Below are 19,445 nucleotides of genomic sequence, written 5' to 3'. Positions count from 1 at the left end.
CAATTTCATCTGATGATCTGATACTTTTTCGTCTTTTTCTTAAAAGATTATTTAAATTAAAACTTGAAGTTAAAATAGTCTGATTAATAATCTTAGACTAAAAAATTAAATCAACATAAATCTAATTGCTAGGTATCCCTGGATAAACAGCATATACGTAATTACGTCCTGAATGCTGGAAATGAGATGAAGGAGAAGATTAAGAAAGAGCTCAAGAATAGATTTCTCTACCTCAAATTTGACTGTGCAACCAGGCTACGCGTAAACTATTTAGGTTTGAACGTTCGGTTTGTTGATGATCAAGGTCTTGGTGTCACCAGAACTCTAGCTCTAGTAGATAATGAGGGCAGACACACCAGCGGTGAATTGAAGAAGATTGTAAATGGTGTGCTCCAAGATTATGACATACCCCTGGCTAACATTATCTGCTGTGTCACGGCTAATGCCACCAACATGGTGTCCATGATGAAAGAAGACCTTCAGCATGCTGAAGAAGGTAAGAGTGAAAATGACGAAAAAGATGACAATGAGACTATGGCTGGAACACTAGATCTCGAGAGTTCGGTTCCTATTAATTGTGAGCACATGCGTTGTGCAGTCCATATACTACAGCTCGCTATTCATGATGGACTGAAGAAAACTGCTTCAGGAGTTATTGCCAAGCTAAGACATGTCGCAAAAGAAGCGTTGTCTCCCAAGATAAACCAACAGCTTCGTCGTCGTAGGGCTAAAAAAGTTGATTTGCTGAATCAGGAAACACGATGGGGATCCACCTATGCAATGATTGATCGCCTGATTGAACTCAGGAGTTTTATTGAGGAGATGGCTGATATGGGTAATGAGAATTTAAATCTCTCAAGTTTTGAGTGGGAACATGCGATCTCCCTCAGGGACCTATTAATGAAGGCCCACTTGATCACAAAATCCCTTCAATTTGAAAATCTCACGCCAGGATATTTCTATAGAAAGTGGAGTGGACTTAAGCTGTTCTATCAAGATCATGGGTCCTCTTTAGCAGATGATTTTCTTCACTCTATGCAGAAGAGGGAAGAAGAGCTCCTAGGTAATGGTTTACTACTTGCCGCTGTGCTAAGCGATGTTACTAACATGGACCTTCTTCCCCCTGATCACGAGATTAAAGGAAAGGAGACCCTGATCAACCTTGTCCTGAGGATTAAGGGGTTGGAAGATGAAAAAAAGGAGGCCACTGTTCCAGATCTTGAGGTATCAGATTCAGATTCAGATGAAGAGTTTAGGGCCGTGAGAAAAAAGCTCAAACTTAATAAGGGGACTGAGGGGCTATCTGTTTTTGATCTTACTGGGAAAGAAGACAATATTAATCTAACTCCACCACCTACAGTAACCAGGTAGATATTGACTAACAATACATAATGAAATTTCTTTGTTAACACAAAATTTTATGTTTGACTGTTGATTTAAATCTGAAAGATCAACAGAAAAATAGATTTATTGATTAATATCTCCTGATTATAAATCCTAGGTCATCTTCAAGTTCGAACAGTCACATTACTGCGGAGAATCAGCCAAGTCAAATGCAGTTCATAAGAACCAGTGTCTTAAAGGGACTAGAAACTCTTAAAGAATCAAGAGAAGAGTTAAAAAAGCTTTCTGATCCAATCTCCCAGTACCCAGATGTGCTGAAGGATGCTGCAAGACTTCTTTGTACAATGCCCTCTACACAGGTTTCCGTGGAGAGACTGTTCTCAGGACTGAAGATATTCAAATCAGGCCTGAGGAGCTGCCTGAAGGCAGATATTCTGAACGCCCTCCTCCTTCTCAAAGCTAATATGAAATAGATTTTGTTTTTTTAATACAATAAAAAGAAAAAAATCATCATCATTTAGTGCAAAATAGTAGAAAATAGGAATAAAAAAATGTTTAAAATTTTTTTTTGGTATGAAAAAATATTTGAACTAAAATAAAAAGATTTTCTGATTTATGACCTGGATCCAGATCCGGATCCATTATTTGAAAGGTGGATCCAGGATCCGGATCAACATCAAAATGTGACGGATCCTAAGCACTACTAAAATGATTGTCGGTGTAAATACAGTAGTCAGCATATACATGAATACAGTATCGCTTACTAAAATGGTAATATGATACAATTTCAGAACCTTATAATTCATTAGTATATACAGTGCAGCGTATACTCGTTATTATTTTGCATTTCAGTACCTGGAATATACGTCAGCCTCTGTATTATATCGGCATTTTAGTAAACGTTTATGTATTGATATATATATGCTGACTACGGTATTTGAGGGATTAAACGAATAAGTATTGATTTTTATCATAACATAATCTGTAATCTCCTTTAATATCATTTAGATAGGGTCTTTGAAGACACCACAACATTAACATAAACATGTTACAACTAGTTGGTTGATTAAGGGGTATTTAAAAACAGTGGAATAATTGCCTTCTTTCTTTTTAGCTTTATTTTAAGAAAAGTCACTTGGGGCTTGGATAATGAAACTGAGCTGGGAACTTTAGAATGGTGGATATCAGGATTAATGCTTAATCCTCTTTTTGCTGATCTCGAGACTAACATAATCTCGAGATTATGTTAGATCAAATAGATTAAATATTTAGATCAACAAATTGGATTCTAAGAACGCCGGAAGTGTCGGTTTTCTTGACTAAAAGGGCCCTCACTTAATTTCTCACCCATTTATTTATTATTACATTAGTTAAAATTGGTTACAAAAGAATCTCAAACTTATTATTGAATATTTTTCTTCACCGATTAATTTACAAAATGGCCGACAACAAATTCTTGATTTGCGGATTTCTCACATGGGATAGAATTTATTTACAGGGCTGTCATTGGTCAATACAATTTACGAACTATATTTCTGCACTCTCGTTGGAGAAAATAATGTACGGATATCCAAAAAGAGAGAAAAAGAGTGGATTAAGGACTTAAATTAAACAGTGGATATTCGGATTAAGTAGTTGGAATTAAAGGTTATCCATTCTAAAGTTCCCAGCTCTAATTTATTTATATAAATGTGTCCTGAGCTGGGAACTTTTGATTTCTGGATATCGGGATTAATGCTTAATCCACTCTTTTTCTTTATCTCCAGATTAAATAATGCTTGTTCTCCTCTTGTTATTAATCTCCAGCTTAATTAACTGATCGGGATTAAGGATATCCCATTCAAAAGTTTTCAGCTCTGAATATTTCCAACATTTTATAATCTAAATAAAGCACGAAGACGGCAATCGTTCAATTGTTTACTGAATACTAGTTTTACACCAGCAATAATGTATTCAAATATTTAAACGATATTTTTATTAATCTTAGATGACACTTGTTGAAGAATCGCAAAAATTACTTCCAGATTCCCTTTTGTTTGGGGCAGGGGTTGTATTTAAATTTACAACGATATTAATTATAATAGTCAACACAAATCCACTAATCCATTAAGTAAAGATTTAAAATTTTTGAAGTGAAACTAGTTAACCAAGTTAAAATTAACAATCTTGAAGGGAGTGACCGGCTTTGTAAGGTAGTTGAACTGAGTATTGCAGTATTGTGGAAAACTTCTTCCTGGTTCATTTGAGACATATTAAACTTTTTAAAGATCTGTAAATCCTGAGCTTGAGCGCAAATTCGACGTTCAAAACTATTATTTTGGGGTGGATACGTTTTCAGAATCAGTTTTTTTTTTATTTATTAAAAAACGGCAACGAAAAATAAAGTAAAAATTAAACAGTAATCTAATTAGATGGTTAGGAACATATTTCTCAAAAGAAATTTGTCAATAATTCAGTGCTAAAATCCATTATTTCGTGTTCATTACTATATTGAATTTCTTATCTTCTTTGAATTTATTCGCCGATTTCTTTAATTTCTTCAAATGTCGTCTTTTCAAAAATAATTCTAGAAAATCTGCGAAAATCTTTGTGAATAATAAGAAACCAGAATAATGAGAAAATAGAAACTAAAAATTGAGCAAGATTACTTATTTTCGATGATAAGATTAATTTATATTTTCTCATCATGTTCCTATACATGACGTCTGTAGTTTATTGTAGAACTTTTTTACATCTTATGTCGTCGTTATAATTAATAATTTAAAAAAACTAATTCTGAAAACGTATCCACCCCCAAAGTAGGAGTTTTGAACGTCGAATTTGCGCTCAAACTCATGATAAATTGATCTTTAAAAAGTTTAATATGTCTCGAATGAATCCTAAAGAAGTTTTCCACAACACTGCATACTCAGTTCAACTACCTTACATAGCCGGTCACTCCCTTATAAGATTATTAAAATAAGGTGAATAATGAAAAAGCGCGCGTATTTTAAGAAAAAATGATCAAAAATAAAAGGGCAACACTTTGGGTAAACTATAGTAAAGTCTATTGTTAGAAAAATACCAATTATAACTATTAATTACTACTTAACCGGGAGATTAAGGGAGGATAATTAAATTGAGGGGAAAAGGGGTTCAAAACCTCACCTCGCTACGCTCGTGAGGTTTAGAACCCCAAAAAGGTCTTGGAGGCCCTCGGCTAAGTGGTTTTCCCCTCAATTTAATTATCCTCATGAAAACTCCCGGTTAAGTAGTAATTTATCGTTTAATCTCCTGTTCAACGAAATAACCAACCGTGGGGGATAAAATAATAATGAAATCAATAAAACTATCAATTATGATTTTAATTCTCTTATTTCTTACTAATGCATATGGATGAAGATTAAGAGATTGATAAAGATTGATTAAGAGAGTGATAAATGTAAATATAAAATTAAATTAGAGAACTATTTATTTGATAAATCTGTATGGATCACAGAGGGAGGATGAGTAATTATCCTCCCTGTAAAGAGGGAGGATAAGTAATTATCCTCCCTGTAAAGAGGGAGGATAAGTAATTATCCTCCCTGTAAATAGGAGTTAAAAAAGGAGGGAATTTAAGGTTGGTTATTTCGTTGAACAGGAGATTAAAATCCTAGAAGGTTTACTTCATCAGATTAAATATGAACCTGTTGGCATTGAAACATATGCATCCTGTTTTGATTCAGCTACACAATGAACAGCTTCCTTCTGCTCCTTACTACGGAAATCAGGGTGCTTGAAGAACAGGTTCAGCTGCTCCAGCAGATGGCTGAAATATTTAAATTATATAACGGTTAGAATTAATTCCAACGTTTTCTTTTCACCAGGTATGTTATAAATAAGTGCATAGATGGATAATTCAAATACTAAGGCATGTTTCCACTCACATAAAGACTCTGTTTTTAGTTTAATAAGTTAAATATTTTAATTCAGTAGTATTCATGTGATAAATTGTGTTTTCTTAAGTAGTAAAAGAACTGGACTTGTAAAATAGTTTCTTAAATTGGGTTCCCAGCAGTGTTTCGGATCCGGATCCGGTCGGATCCGTATCATTTGGTCGGATCCGGATCCGTATCAGGAAACGTTGATATGGATCCGGGTAGCGCCAAAAATTAACCAAAACCATGGTATAAATAAATCAAAATTTCTATATTTTTTAAATTTTTTTTTGTTACATTTCGCCCGGTTTCGGAATATATAATAAATATAGTTTATAAATTATAACCTTGCATAACATTTAATAGGGAAAATCCGATTCACAGAATCAAAAGTTACCTCGGATCCGGATCCGGATCCGGATCCATCATCACGGATGCGGATCCGGATCCGCGGATCCGGATCCAAATGATATGGATCCGAAACACTGGTTCCCAGGATGAGTGAAGAGAAATTAGCCAATTAAAAACTTTGCAAATATCTTGGAAATGTGCAATTAAGGCCTGTTCTATCACTAACTCCTTAATTTAGGCGATTAAAACTCTCCCCATTTATTCATTAATCAAACCTTTCTGAACACCTGTGAACACAGTCTGGTATAAAAAAGCAAAGCCACGAAATATATCAAATCACAACTAGTAGTCAGTCCTAATTCTAAGTGATTCTTCATTTTAACGGTACCCTTGACATCTTTATATGGTCAATGCTGTAGAAGATATAATTTTCTTGCCTTGAAGTGTTTAATTCTAAAGATTTCTTTAAGCGAAAAGTGTATAATTCACTTCTGCAGAAAACCCACATTGAAATTACGTTTAAAGCCACATCACTTCCTTATTTTCTTAAAAACTAGTAATTAATAAGAACACTATTCAATGCGGATCCTAATCCCGAATCTTTGGATTAGAAAATGTGGAATTTTTATCTTTTTTTTTTATTTTTATCTTTGCCGGATTTGATTACCAAATAGAAAGTTGTGAACATAGAAACCTTAGAAAATCTTTTTTTTTAGCCAAAATTATATAGTTGTTCGTCCTACCCCGTGTGTAATAGACAAGGACAATAACAAATTTAACCAGAATACTAATTACTTAAACATCTACAAATCTAAATTTCAAGAACATTATAGAAATAAGAAATCACCTATCCGATATTTTCACCATCTTTGTGAGTTCATGTTAACTCATTTCATTTCTGAAATAAAAAATAGAATATGTAAATTTAAATATTTATCTACCATATTAAATAATACATGTAAATTTAAATATTTATTTAACTCAGAGAGACAAGATGGCGCGTTGCAACGCCTTTTCTTTTTTCTTCTTCTTCTTGTTCTTCTCCCGAACCCTGAGAGTAGCATCTGCAAAAAGTTCGACCTCCTCCCTCTCCTTCAACCTGGAGGCTAAGAAGCGTAGACCAGCTAGGTTGGTTCCGGTCATCTCTCTTATTCTGGAGATTTCAACTCCCATCACCTCACCCAGCTTTATCACCGTATTCTCAAACGACTTTAAAATAAAATAATAAATTTTTAAAAAATCTTAAAAGTGGAGGGTGAGTTTGACCAATTTGAATACATTTGGGAATCCTGTCTTCATTTTTTGAGGAATCTGAATGAAATTTTTTAATGTTTAAAAAAAAAATTTCACCAAAAAGTTTGATTTAAATACCAGCGAAGTGCTTAAACACCTACCTTTAATCAAAAATCTTATTACTAACAGAATGAAGGTTTTTCAGATCACTTTTCCTCCTTTATAATTTTAACATATTTTCCCACTTGGTTAACATTTATCGATTTTCTGGATTCATCAATTAATTTTGCATCAAAAATTAAAAAATCTTTTGCACACAGGCCTCAATTGTAAAGAATTTTTGTAAAACAAAACAAAATTATCCATGTTTTACAAAAATACTATCCAATTGAGGCCTGTTTGCAAAAGATTTTTTTTAATTTTTGCTGAAAATGATTTCATAAATATAGAAAATGTGAAAAATATTAACAAAGTGGGAAAATATGATAAAATAGGGGGAAAAGTGATCTGAAAAACCCTTAACTTTGTTCTGATGTTATTAATGAGATTATTGACAGGTCGGTGTTTAAAACACCTAGCTAATATTTGAATCAGAAAAACATTAAAAAGAACGTGGAAAGATGGGGGAAAAATATTTGTTTCCAATTTTTTTAAAAATTAATTAAAAGAAAACACATGATGCCCATATGCAAAATTTCATTCAGATTCCTCAAAAATTGATGCCAGGATTCCAAAGTGTATTCAAATTGGTAAAACTCACCCTCCCCATTTGAGAAGAGTAAAATTGCAATTTTGTTTTAATCTTTTGTCCATACGTTTAAATCGACAAATTGCGAAAAGTCAACAAAAATGATTTTTTGTTGTTATAGATTTGTGAATACCTAAATAAAAAATTACCTTGTTTGCCAAAATTGGTCCATGATGTATCTCAAGTAAAAAGAGAAGACACCTGGAGACCGTCTCAACCTCCATTTTATTGCTGAGGAGCTCCAACATAATATCCATGAGGTTCTTCACGATATCCAGGGGCAGGACGAGTAGGGTCTCCTCCAGCTGAGAGGATTTTATCCTGCACACTGTACCGCACATGAAGTCCAGGGCGGACTCCGCGTTGTGCGCCAACATCAAGGGAGGAAGCTGGTTGGGTTCATCCGAGTTTTTACAATCCTGGTAAAGTTCCATTGCCTCCATTAAACGCTCTGCACCTCGTTCAGTCTCAGCAGTTCTTCGGCTTGGTAAACTAGTTTCTTTACCCTGAAGATATTTGTAATTTTAATTTATTATGCACGGTTCTGAACATTATTATTTTTTTTTTTTGGGGGGGGGAAGGGGAATGTAAAAAACGGTTAAAAATATTTTTGTATTATTCTTTTAATTTTATTTTTACAAAAACATAAAACTTAAAAATAGGAGAACGAAACGCCATAGAATTTCACAATTTCTCATTACGCCTAAAAGGTTTCACATAGTCAGTACATCATGGCTAAGAATTATATTTTTTATCTGATATATACTGCAAAACTATTTAATCTTATTTGAATATAGAGAATAGGTTTAGAAGATCATATAATTAAGTTTGTAAAATAATCGCTGGAAAATCAGAGCAGAATTTTTCTATTCGATACCGTTTGATGAACAATTTCAAAATTCATAAATTAACCATGCAGCAGAGCCGTTTAACATTAAATTCTTTATTTTTATATTTAATGATTTGAGCAGGACTTCCACATTGAAATTACGTTTAAAGCCACATCACTCCAGTTTGGTCTTCAGCAGCTTCCTCACGCTCAGTCTCACGTTCATCGTCCAGGACAAGGATCTCGTTCGTCTTCTCCCACAAACGGACAGATCTGTCCTTTCCGGACGATGCAATCCATTTCCCGTTTGGACTGACAGCAAGGGACCAAATTTCTCCAATATGTCCTGGGTGTTCAAGTTTAAATCTAAGACAAGAGAAAGTTTAAGGTGGCACCACCCCCCTCTCCCAAAAAAATGATTCTTAAGGAAATAAAAACGCGAAATATTGACAAGGTGAAGTTTGAAATCCCAAATTCAGCAGTATTGTATTTTTTAATTATCTAATAAAAATTTCCAAATTCCTTCAAAGATAAAAAAAATGGATAACCATGACACTGTCAAAAAGGCAAATAAAACTCAAACATTCCTTTGAGAGTGAGGATACGTTGAAAATTATCTGCGTCCCATTGTTTCACTTCTCCGTCCTTTCCACAGGTAAACACCATGTGTGTGTTTGGGATAAACCTCAGCCCTGTTATTGTATCGTCGTGTGCAAACAAGGATTTATGACAGTCTCCGAAATCTAAACCCCATATTTTCATATTTCTGTCTGCACTTCCGGTAACTATAAGCGTGGAATCCGTGGATATATCCATAGCTACGACGGGCAGCTTGTGCCCGTACAAGGAGAGGAAGAACTTGAGAGAATCCACGAAAAACACCTTGACGGTTGAATCCAGGAGTCCTACAGCTATAAATCGTCCATCCTTGCTCAAGCTCACGCAGGTAACTCCCTCGTCGACCTGAAGTGTGCGCTTGTGCACTAAACTTAGGATTTTGTTTCCTTCCTTTCCGGAGATCAATTCGTAATCCCAGAACTTAACCGTCTTATCCGAGCTACCAGAGATAACACTCTTAGTATCCGGAGATGATACCAGGCTCCAAACCTCACCGGAGTGCGCAGAAATCTCCTCCGTCATTTCTCCGGATCCGATGTCGAAAATCTGAATTTTCCCGGATTTTGTTCCAATCATGGCGTGTCGGTCACCCGGGGCAAACAGGGAGGAAAGACCATACGAACATGGAATAGTTCTCACGCAGGATAAACTTGAACGGTTCCAAACCTTAACATTTTGTTATTCATTAATTCAAATTGAAAAAAGTTCAAGTAAATCAATAAATAGTGCAATTCGAAAGAATTTTGGTTACAGAGTTTAATGGGCGATGGATACTTTTCAAAAAGCTTCTGCCTAAGGATGACTTTCAAATAAACTTATTTTCAAAAAGAGAACTTTATCCCAAGATATCAATTGAGACTGAAAGAGCAAAAGATTATTGTTGGGATAAGGAAGTTTAACATGTTCTGTCTTTTCCTGCGGTTACGAAATTTTAAAAGTTTTCTTTAGAAATGTATGCAATTTTTTTCATCTAAATTAATCCAGTGCTTCGCAGCATCCGTTTAATTTTGATGCGGATCCGGAACCTGGATCCTCACTGGAAAAAATGGATCCGGATCCAGGTCATTTCTTTAAGATTTACAAATCAGATTTTTAAAAAATTTATTGTTTTATTTTTTTCGCTTATTTTTTATGCTGAAACTTAAACCATTCAGAAATCAGGTTTTGTAATCTTTCTTATTTCAATAGTTCAGATTCGGGTTTTGAGATTAAAAGTTTTTGTGTGTGCTGTTTTAGGTTGATGTTTTGCTCCTTGGATCCGGATCCAGGAAGCCAAAATTTCGGGGATCCAACGGATCCGGATCCTAAGCATTGAATTAATCCAATAATTTAATAATTGATTAAGTTTCCGGTTTACCTTGACCCCTTCCGAGCTTGCTGTGAGAAGAGCTGTGTTATCACTACTGAATGCAAGTGTTCTAACATCTGATCTATGACCCGGAGTTTCAACCTTCATCAGGGATTCTCCCTCGGCCTCGAGACTCGTCTCGAAATCTACAACCTCGAGCTGGTTGTTCGCCAGCACCATGAGAACTCTGCACTTCTTCTTGTAACATTGTAGATCTATGGATTTAATCTTACCGGATACTTTTATAGGTTTAATCCTTCGAAACTGTTCCTGTATGCTGGGTTTTATACTAGATATATCAACCTCAGCTCCGGTTCTTTTCCGTTCTTTCTTCGCTTTCTTAGCAAGCCTTTTCTGAATCTCTTCTTCGTTACAAATGAGGAAAAGTTCGAGACTGTTGTCTGTACCATGAGAAGCTAGGATTCTGTTCGACAGATCAGTTCCAAGATGTTGTAATCTCCCGTCCCCGCTTCTCAGGATACTTCCTATTCTTGTTATGCGGAGCACACTGTTATCATCCTCGGGTTCCTCTTCCTTTTCATCTTCTCCTTCCTCCATCAACTCTTTTCTTACTTTCTTATCTTGAGGTTCCTTCGTCACAAACCTGCTCTTAATCCCTCCCTCCCCATCCTCCTCCTCCCCTGCAGGTTCCTGGAACTCTAGTGTCCAGATCTTCAGTTCTGCATCTGATCCTCCGGTAACTAGTATCTTGTCCTCCTGGAGCAGAACAAGATCCCAGATCTCGGTCACGTGACCAGTCAAAGTTTTAAAACAATGCTGGGTTGTCAGATCCCAGAACTTGACAAACGTATCCTGGAAAAAAGTCTTTCAGTTCTAGTTTAGATGTTAAATCAGTCAGAAAAATTTTAATTTTATTTGTAAAAGATAATAAAAATAACATTTGAGTATTAATCAAGGGATTCGATTTTAATATTTCCTCACGCTTACCCTTGAAGCTGAGATTATAACGTTCTGATTTTTCAAGAACTTGACTGCTGTCACGGGACCCTGAGAAAATACAAGGTTAAGAAATAGAATAAGATATGTTTCAAGTCGGGAATTAAAAATCCTTTTCAAGAAAATAAATAAAAATAATTTCAACAAATAGACAAATAAATTTGATTAGCAGATTAACGTCCTACATTTTAAAACTTTTTTACAGGAATTCCTTGCCACAAACTCTGATTTTATGGTCCCTTTATATTTGCAACCCATTGTCGTAGACCTTAAAAGCTTCAAACTATGAATTCTGTTAGGTCAAATAATTTTAGTTTGAAATTTTAGTTAATGGCAGACGCATTTTCTTTAGTATTTATGGTGTATAAATACAGAGTCCACGCCCCCCCCCCCCTCAGGAAACGATTCAAAAGACAACGAGTTGGGAGAATATAAATATAATATTTAACCTTGTTTCAGATACGTCCCCCTGGAGGATATTAAAAGCTACATCATGAAATGAAACCTTTCTTGATTCAGTATTATAAAGAACTAACCTTATGCCCATGAAGTCTATATAAACCAGATTCTGATACAATATCCCAGACAATAATGTTGGTATCACGAGAACCAGACACCAACCTCAACCCAGCCTAGATTATATACAGTTAAATAAACCAGATTCTGATACCAGATACCAGACTTGGTATCCTCAACCCTGCCTAGATTATATACAGTTAAATAAACCAGATTCTGATACCAGATACCAGACTATGATGTTGGTATCACGAGAACCAGATACCATCCTCAACCCAGCCTAGAATATATTTAGTGAAATAAACCAGATTCTGATACAATATACCAGACGGTACTATTTGTATCACGAGAACCAGATACCAACCTGAACCCAGCCAAGAATATATGTAGTTAAATAAACCAGATTCTGATACAATATAATATTACGAGAACCAGATACCAACCTGAACCCAACCTAGAATATATTTTAACATAATAGGACATCAACCTTTTTATTCAACCTAGAATACAATTGTTAGATTAAGTATTGGGTTACAAACCACACTGCGGACTAAAATTTATATTCGGTTAGAGACAACACAACAACCAACCTGGTTCTACAAAAAGAAGAAAACATTACTGAACTTCTTATTTAAACAATCTTCATGTTATGGCCCTTAATAAAGATAATAATCAGTCTAACTTTAAGATGGGCATAAACGATTCACAATGGTAACCTTTCAGAATTAGGTTGAAGACGTTGGAATTCTTCGAGCTTGGAAAATGTTTATTTATGACAATTCCCTCCAATGTATCTGAAGCAAAAATCCACAAAACCCAAATATGTAATTTGTAATTAACAGAGAAAAATTTGAATATTATTGATATATCGTATTCGTAACACTATATGGGTCACTTAAAGCCAGACAAAACTCAACCTAGTCGTAACAAAAGTTGTAATAGTTTGTAAAAAAAACGTAATACGCCTATGTGGAGAGGAAGGAAAGTCATGGACAAAACATTCTATTCAGTAATCTCATTATTAGATGATAACCCTGTATATAATAACTGTTTTTAATTACGTTTAATTATACACAATCCAGTTTAGTATTGCTAAACCTAACAATAAAACCAAGATGCTACTCCGGTAAAATATTCGTGTTCTTAAATCCGTTCAGCAGCCCAGAATCTTACTCGTGCTAGAATACTTGGGGAATAACTTTTTAAATCTTTTTAAATCTTTTTCAGGTTTTAGAATTTTTAGGCGGTTCCAATAATATCTGAGAAATTGTATAACACAAAATAATGTAAAGATTTAAACAATTTTAAACCTGCGAAAAGGTACAGACAACAAAATTAACCCTTATATTTTCATACGGGGAAACTTTTCCATAATTTTATAAAAACAAACTTTATAGATAATATATTTGGAATGTTTTAAAACCTTCAAATATTTGAGTTAAGTCCGAAAATCTTAAAAAGGTTAGAAATCGAACCAAACTATTTCTCTACCCTAGGTAGTATCCAATTCCATCAATACTTCTCCGGGACAGCGTAACTATAGTGAGACTAGTAATACAACTGTAAATCGAGGACATGTATTTCTCCAAGGTATATATTTTGTTTAAAAATCGCCCTTCCTACCAGTTTAACATGAATAAGAAACTTTAAAATCCAATCGACAATTGACTAAACCAAACCTAACATTGAAATCAAGACCGTAAACATACACTTGTACATAAAAAGAAACCTATCATCACCTTGTCAAAATTTAAAGATGTGACTGCAGTTTTATGTCCAGAAAATGTAACTTCGCTCTCTCCTGTTCCAGTGTCAAATAATTTTATAATTCCGTCCGCATACCCTACACTTAGTAAACTGCCGGTAACATTTACAGCCAGGCAGGTCACTTCATGCTTAGCTCCAGGTAGAGTTCTTAATCTTTCCTTCTTCTTTACATCCCAGATAACAACATCCTGGGCAGCAGCTACAGCTGCCAGCTCACCCTTCTTATCTAGGTAAACTGCTCCACCCCGACCAGACCCAATAATATTAAACACACCCTTCGGTACATATCTCAGATATTGTTTTGTTAAAACCATTTTTACATCTGAAAAAATTCAGCAAATAAATTTTCGGGATTGAATTTCTTCAAAATTTATTTATTTTTCAAGTTACAGAGAGTTCCAGGGAAATGTATATCTACTGGAAGTATGTGCTGGGACGGTTGGCCTGCACCATAGCTCCACCCTGCTTCTGAACCCTACGGGGCAGAGGGAACTTGATCTTGGAGTCGTGGGTCTGAGTTACCAGGGGACGACGGCACTTGCCGGCAGCGACAGGTTCACATCTGATGATCTGGATGGCGTGAGCACGGGCCCTGAACAAGAAACATAGTAAGTAAGAGGTCTAGAAAGAAAAGAGAATTCTGTAATTGATGCAAATATTGAGCAACAGCCCCACCCCCCCACACTATCAACATTTATTTCGGGGATTCATCTAGGATTTATTAGGGAGAACACTGTACACCCAAAAAAAATGCAGTTACATTTAAAGGCACAAATGTGCCACAAATATTATAACCATTAAGTCGACCACAAATAGCAAATTACTACAAAAATGTGCCACAAATATTATGACCATTAAGTCGACCACAAATAGCAAATTACTCCATAAAATCTACCACAAATAGCATTCCATAAAACCTGCGAAAAAAGTCTTCCACCATCCACCCCTGCACTGGTTAAATTTGAGAGAAAGGTTTACCATAAAAATGAATTTTTTTTTACCTATGCCTGGCTCCCATATCACGGTAGCACTGGGTGATGGCTCCGTTGACGGTCAGGTCACGGTACTCCCTACACAAAAATATCAAAATTAAATATTAATCAATAAATTCATTGGAAATAAAAAACTTGCATCTCAAAAATCCCATCCAGGTTTTTCGGAGAGAGTTCTGTTCCTACCTGTACATGTTGTGGGTTCCGGATCTGGAATCATAACGGAGCCAGATTCCGAAGTTCTTGATCTTCAGAGGGTTCTTTTCCCTGATCTCCTCAACGGAGACGATCTCTCCAGTAGTCTTCTTGAACTTACGGAGCTGACGGAGGAAATACCAAAACCTTAACAATGATATATAAGATTCTATTTCCAAATTCTGACAACAGAGGTATTTATTGCAAAAAGTTCTCATGACGAGTTGCAAGAAATAATTTGAACTGGAAACCGTTATTGTTTCATAAAGCTAGCAAACGACAAACTACAAAAGCTAAGTAAATTCTTGATGCAAATAATTTATTATTAACTATGAACAGAAAGGAAGGTTCAGGGTCGTACGTGATTTCTCTTGTGATATATTTGGCGGATAAATGAGGTATCGATAACAGACTAGGATCAAAAGAAATTTAACCATGTCCCGTCTTTTAAGTTAAAATGTAGTTAATTTTAAGTTTATCAATAAATTCCATGAGAATAATATTCTTTGTTTTCAACTTCTCACCTAGACCTAGCAACGACAGGGTCGGTGGCGAAGATCCTCATCCTGTAGAGAGGAGTGACGGGTTCAACTTCTGTGGGGAGCTTGCGCCCGATCACAGTGTACTCCTTCAAGGTTCCCTTCGCCTTCATTTTCTCTGAAATATACATATTTTGAAGGAATACTTTAGGCGACTTGTAAAATGAGTATCATAAACAATTCACAATGAAATATTTTGAACATTTGTACTGAGGAATTCCTGAAATAAGCCGCAAATAGTTAACAAAGAAAACTTGTGAATCGTCTAGGGCATTCTCGGTTTATCATTCACGTAGACATAGATAATTCCGTAATATTCAGGTACTGGTAATTAGATTCCACTGGTATGCATACTGCTGTTTAACCACTGTAGAACCTCAGTGGGACACATTGGATACTTCTCAATAGATCTCTTGAGAACAGTCTGAGGGAGATGAAACGTATTGAGAACGTACTCCAACTGTTGTCCCCGGGTCCTGTCTCCAGATCTAGGAAGGATAAACTCCAGAGAGAGAAGATTCTCCCAACATTTAAATAGAACACTCCTCTCAGCAGGAAGAGTTGAAAACTTTCTGTTTTTAAACTTAATGAATTCATGATAAATCATCTCAAAGTTAAAAGGTTCGTTGTCGTATATATCACAAATGTGTTTCACAGCAATTAGAATACAGATTTCTACTATCGATAAATCTTTAATCGTCAGTTCAATAGGATCACTATCTATGGTGGAGCAGTTATCATGGTTTGCATTCTTAAATGTTTCCAAGCTTAGCTCAGTCTCCCCTTTGCTTACGAGATCTACCAAGCTGAGGTAGAGCAGACGCTTCATGTGAGATATGGATTTATCATTAGAGAAAACCTGCTCTTCGAAGAATCGTTTCACTTCTTTCTTCTGGAGACTGGATTCAACCATACTGTTCCATGCAGAGGTTTCACTGGATCCATCCAACCTTAACATCTCCGAGAGAACCTTGTAGTACTGATCAAACTCCAAGAAATGCATAAGATTGAGGTGTCTGTGAGAGAATCTAGACTTGACTCGTTTCTCCATGAGTTCCGTAACGTCTATCTGACAGGAGACTCCTATAACGCAGATGGGAACAGCTCTACTCTGTGCAGTATCAAATAGATTGTAGAGTAGGGTTTGGTTCCGATGAGCGCAGAATAAATCGAATTCTTCCAAGACAAAAATAATTGGTTTACTAGTTTTATCTCCGGTCTTGAGACTAGACAGAAGGAAGGAGAGATGATCGGAGAAGGATCCAAAGACCCTGTCCCCAACCACGTTTTCAAGATGAAGCTGTCGAGTGATTTCTTTCAAGGATACTTTATCATCAGTCTGGAGAAACCCATTGAGCTGAACCACAACCACGTTCTCAGACCAGCTCTTGGATTCAGCAGCAACAGACATTACTTTCCGAACTGAAATAATGAAAAACTAAATTTGATGCCTAAATAGTAAGAGACCACAGACACCCCCATTTAAAAAAGAAGTATGCAATTTAAACAATGTATTAAAGAGTCGCAGAAAATATCTAAGAACTATTTGCAAATTTGTAAAAAACAAAAATCAGATTCACTTACTAAGAGCAGTTTTCCCAACACCATGAGGACCCAGAACCAGGATAGAGTTACCCTCTCCCTTATCAACCGTTCTGACGACTAGATCCAGTAGAAAGGACAAGTTCTCCTCCTGGCCGACGAAATAGTCGTCCCGGGGCCCGGCCAGGCGTTTACTCAAGTGGGAGAAAACATTCTCAACATCGATCTCTAGTTTTCGTTTCACCATTATTCTGAAAGGTTTTTTATAAAATGGAATTATAATTTGAAAACTATAACTTCATACAAGAAAATGAAGCACTTCAATATATGACTGAAAATTTTATGACTAGTTTATATTAACTAAATGAAATTGTATTTTTGCAAAAGAGCAATACATGCATCATACTTTTGAACTAAAATTTGCCAAGGTGTTAATACTTCCTTGTTCAAGATTGCTTTGCGGATAACAGAATTGACAATTTTATCCGGGGTTAAAGGGTTAACATTATATTTATGATCAAGCTCATTCTCTACTCCATGTACACTCCCATACTCAGAGGATTCGAGTTGAGCAAACTTGAGAAATCTTCTTCGTTGTCTCCAGGTCAACTTCTTGGGAACTTTGATCATAGTTTGTAAAACATGATCGCCGGAGCAGCCGTAGGAATGAACCCCAGCTTGATTTACTACTAGAGTAGTATGACTAGAAGTTCCAACGTTTATACTCAAGTCGCAGGATCTTGTTAAACCTTCATATTGAACAGTGCCGCCTAGGATTGATATAGCAGGAGAAAGACGGATATAACTTAGAAGATCTAAACCTTCTCTCGTGAAGAATGGACTGTCTTTAACACTCGCAGTTACATATAGAACACGTTCACGTTCAACATCTTCGTCTGGTATATCTAGTACCTTGTTATCTATCTCAACCCGCATAACTTGTCCATGCTCCGTCCCTGGCGGAATATAAACGTAATACGGTCGGACATATAATATTCTTCCAAGACCTTCACATTCAATACATTTGAACTTATAAAATATTTTCTCACCAAGACAATATGAACATTCTTTACGCCCTACAATATGACCGGTTTTAATAGTTTCTTCTCCGGTTCCCTCACAGTATGGACAAACGTTTCCAGTGTAACCGAGTTCGGAGCGAGATCCCATGCACTTGTTGCAAGTACCCGCAACTCGTACGTTTAAAAGCACATTGGTTCCAGTGATCGATTCTTCAAAAGATATGTTCGCAATATACTCTCGACTAACATCAGTTCCAGCATAGTTGACATGAAAATCCTGTCGAGCCATTTCCTCCGTCTCTCCCTTCCATTCTCCGGTACTGAATATAGTAGAGTACATCTGCTCCGGGGTGTATGTACTATCAGAAGACTGTCTACCTGGACCCTGAGATCTTCCTCCGTATCTCTCGGAGCTTGATCCCGTCTCGTCATAATCTCTTTTCTTCTTTTCATCACTCAGTACGTCATAGGCTTCGGCAACGAGTTCAAACATTTGTTTAGCATCGACGGTTTTATTGGTATCTGGATGAAACTTTCGTGCCATCTTGAAATAAGCAAGTTTAATTTCTTTAAGCTCGGCGTATTTATCAATTCCCAACACGTCATAATAATCAATTTGACGGTTATAAAAAGTTCTTACAGTCTGCAACACCAAGAAGTTAGGTCTTAAAGTGCGGGACAAATATCTAGATCTAATCATCATACTTAATCACAAGATCCGTCCTTCCAACCGTCTCTCCACCTCTCAAAGATCCTGGAACAGTCAAACTGTGGTTTTCCTAGTTTCAAATTCACCTTATTATGCAATCTACACATCCATTGGGAGAACTCCTCGGAGGAGGTTACGACAGGAGGCTCTTCCTTCAGATCCAACCTCAGATCCTCCGCACAATCTGAACAGGGATACAGACGCGAGACTATATTGAGAAGTTGACGTGCGTCCTCCTGCTGGGACGGATCCGGAGTGGCAGGGAAGTAAGCAGCTACAGAATGAAGAAAGTTCCAGGTAGCAGATCCTAGCTCCGACCTATCCGGAGGACAGACGTTACTCTTAAAATCAATTAAAGCCTGATCTGGGTTTGGCCAAGATACGTTCGGCAAATTCTTTGAATCCGATCCAGACGACTCAGATTGCTTTTTACTACCAGCCAATTTCTTAGTTAGCTCAGGTTGCTCAGCGAATTTCTGAACAGATTCCTGGACTTCAGCAGATTTTTTACTTGGTCCAACTTTCATCCATTGGCTAAAATCAGAACAAGCTCTGCACGGCTTTTCCGATTTAGGATTGTAAGGATCGGTCATTTTCTCTTTGTAATGGATTTAATACGGTGTCGCCGAAAACGCAAAATTAGTTCCATCTTAAATGTCTAAAAAGAGTATACGTAACACATCTTTTGAATCTTAAATGACTGAAAAAATTAAATAAAATTCACCAAGGAAACATAATCTACATGTTTACATGTCACTAAAAAAAACTTCAAATAATTTGCACTGTTTCTGCTCGTAAATCCCAGCCAATATACACAGAACGTGACAATGCGTCCC

At 36.2% G+C, this 19,445-nt stretch overlaps 7 protein-coding genes across 8 annotated transcripts in view; 1 reads left to right on the top strand and 6 right to left on the bottom strand.

Moving 5' to 3' along the window:
• LOC111698409 (uncharacterized) overlaps positions 1–1,874 on the top strand; it is a 2,998-nt gene extending 1,124 nt beyond the window's left edge. For both annotated transcript variants that reach the window (XM_023468746.1, XM_023468753.1), the window contains 2 exons: positions 133–1,367; positions 1,502–1,874. In XM_023468746.1, coding sequence (XP_023324514.1) covers positions 133–1,367; positions 1,502–1,817 — 1,551 coding nt within the window. In that variant the 3' untranslated portion in view covers positions 1,818–1,874. The remainder of the gene's footprint in view (positions 1–132; positions 1,368–1,501) is intronic.
• Positions 1–6,638, bottom strand: part of LOC111698400 (ATP-dependent DNA helicase Q5) — a 16,476-nt gene extending 9,838 nt beyond the window's left edge. The window contains exons 1-3 of the mRNA XM_023468734.1: positions 6,553–6,638; positions 6,442–6,513; positions 5,013–5,134 (exon numbers count right to left, since the gene is read on the bottom strand). Of these exons, the coding sequence (XP_023324502.1) occupies positions 5,013–5,134; positions 6,442–6,461 (142 nt within the window). The 5' untranslated portion in view covers positions 6,462–6,513; positions 6,553–6,638. The remainder of the gene's footprint in view (positions 1–5,012; positions 5,135–6,441; positions 6,514–6,552) is intronic.
• LOC111698195 (WD repeat-containing protein 3) lies at positions 6,576–14,008 on the bottom strand. The gene is made up of 8 exons (XM_023468459.1): positions 13,583–14,008; positions 11,864–11,959; positions 11,319–11,378; positions 10,380–11,183; positions 8,992–9,688; positions 8,584–8,750; positions 7,725–8,081; positions 6,576–6,803 (listed from the first exon to the last, which is right to left on the bottom strand). The coding sequence occupies exons 1-8, from the start codon at positions 13,922–13,924 to the stop codon at positions 6,576–6,578; spliced, it is 2,751 nt and encodes a 916-aa protein (XP_023324227.1). The 5' UTR covers positions 13,925–14,008.
• Positions 13,932–15,561, bottom strand: LOC111698460 (60S ribosomal protein L18a). The gene is made up of 4 exons (XM_023468809.1): positions 15,322–15,561; positions 14,789–14,944; positions 14,612–14,680; positions 13,932–14,202 (listed from the first exon to the last, which is right to left on the bottom strand). Exons 1-4 carry the CDS (start codon positions 15,465–15,467, stop codon positions 14,025–14,027), a joined length of 549 nt encoding a protein of 182 aa, XP_023324577.1. The 5' UTR covers positions 15,468–15,561; the 3' UTR covers positions 13,932–14,024.
• LOC111698434 (origin recognition complex subunit 4) lies at positions 15,454–17,149 on the bottom strand. The gene is made up of 2 exons (XM_023468777.1): positions 16,921–17,149; positions 15,454–16,758 (listed from the first exon to the last, which is right to left on the bottom strand). The coding sequence occupies exons 1-2, from the start codon at positions 17,123–17,125 to the stop codon at positions 15,668–15,670; spliced, it is 1,296 nt and encodes a 431-aa protein (XP_023324545.1). The 5' UTR covers positions 17,126–17,149; the 3' UTR covers positions 15,454–15,667.
• On the bottom strand, positions 17,128–18,618 carry LOC111698423 (protein tumorous imaginal discs, mitochondrial-like). The gene has a single exon (XM_023468765.1). The coding sequence runs from the start codon at positions 18,601–18,603 to the stop codon at positions 17,239–17,241; it is 1,365 nt and encodes a 454-aa protein (XP_023324533.1). The 5' UTR covers positions 18,604–18,618; the 3' UTR covers positions 17,128–17,238.
• LOC111698450 (FAD-linked sulfhydryl oxidase ALR-like) lies at positions 18,586–19,445 on the bottom strand. The gene has a single exon (XM_023468797.1). It carries the CDS (start codon positions 19,200–19,202, stop codon positions 18,606–18,608), a length of 597 nt encoding a protein of 198 aa, XP_023324565.1. The 5' UTR covers positions 19,203–19,445; the 3' UTR covers positions 18,586–18,605.

This window comes from Eurytemora carolleeae, unplaced genomic scaffold, assembly GCF_000591075.1.
Source record: "Eurytemora carolleeae unplaced genomic scaffold, Eaff_2.0 scaffold40, whole genome shotgun sequence".
Lineage (NCBI taxonomy): Eukaryota > Metazoa > Arthropoda > Copepoda > Calanoida > Temoridae > Eurytemora > Eurytemora carolleeae.
This window is presented reverse-complemented; position numbering and strand designations above follow the sequence as displayed.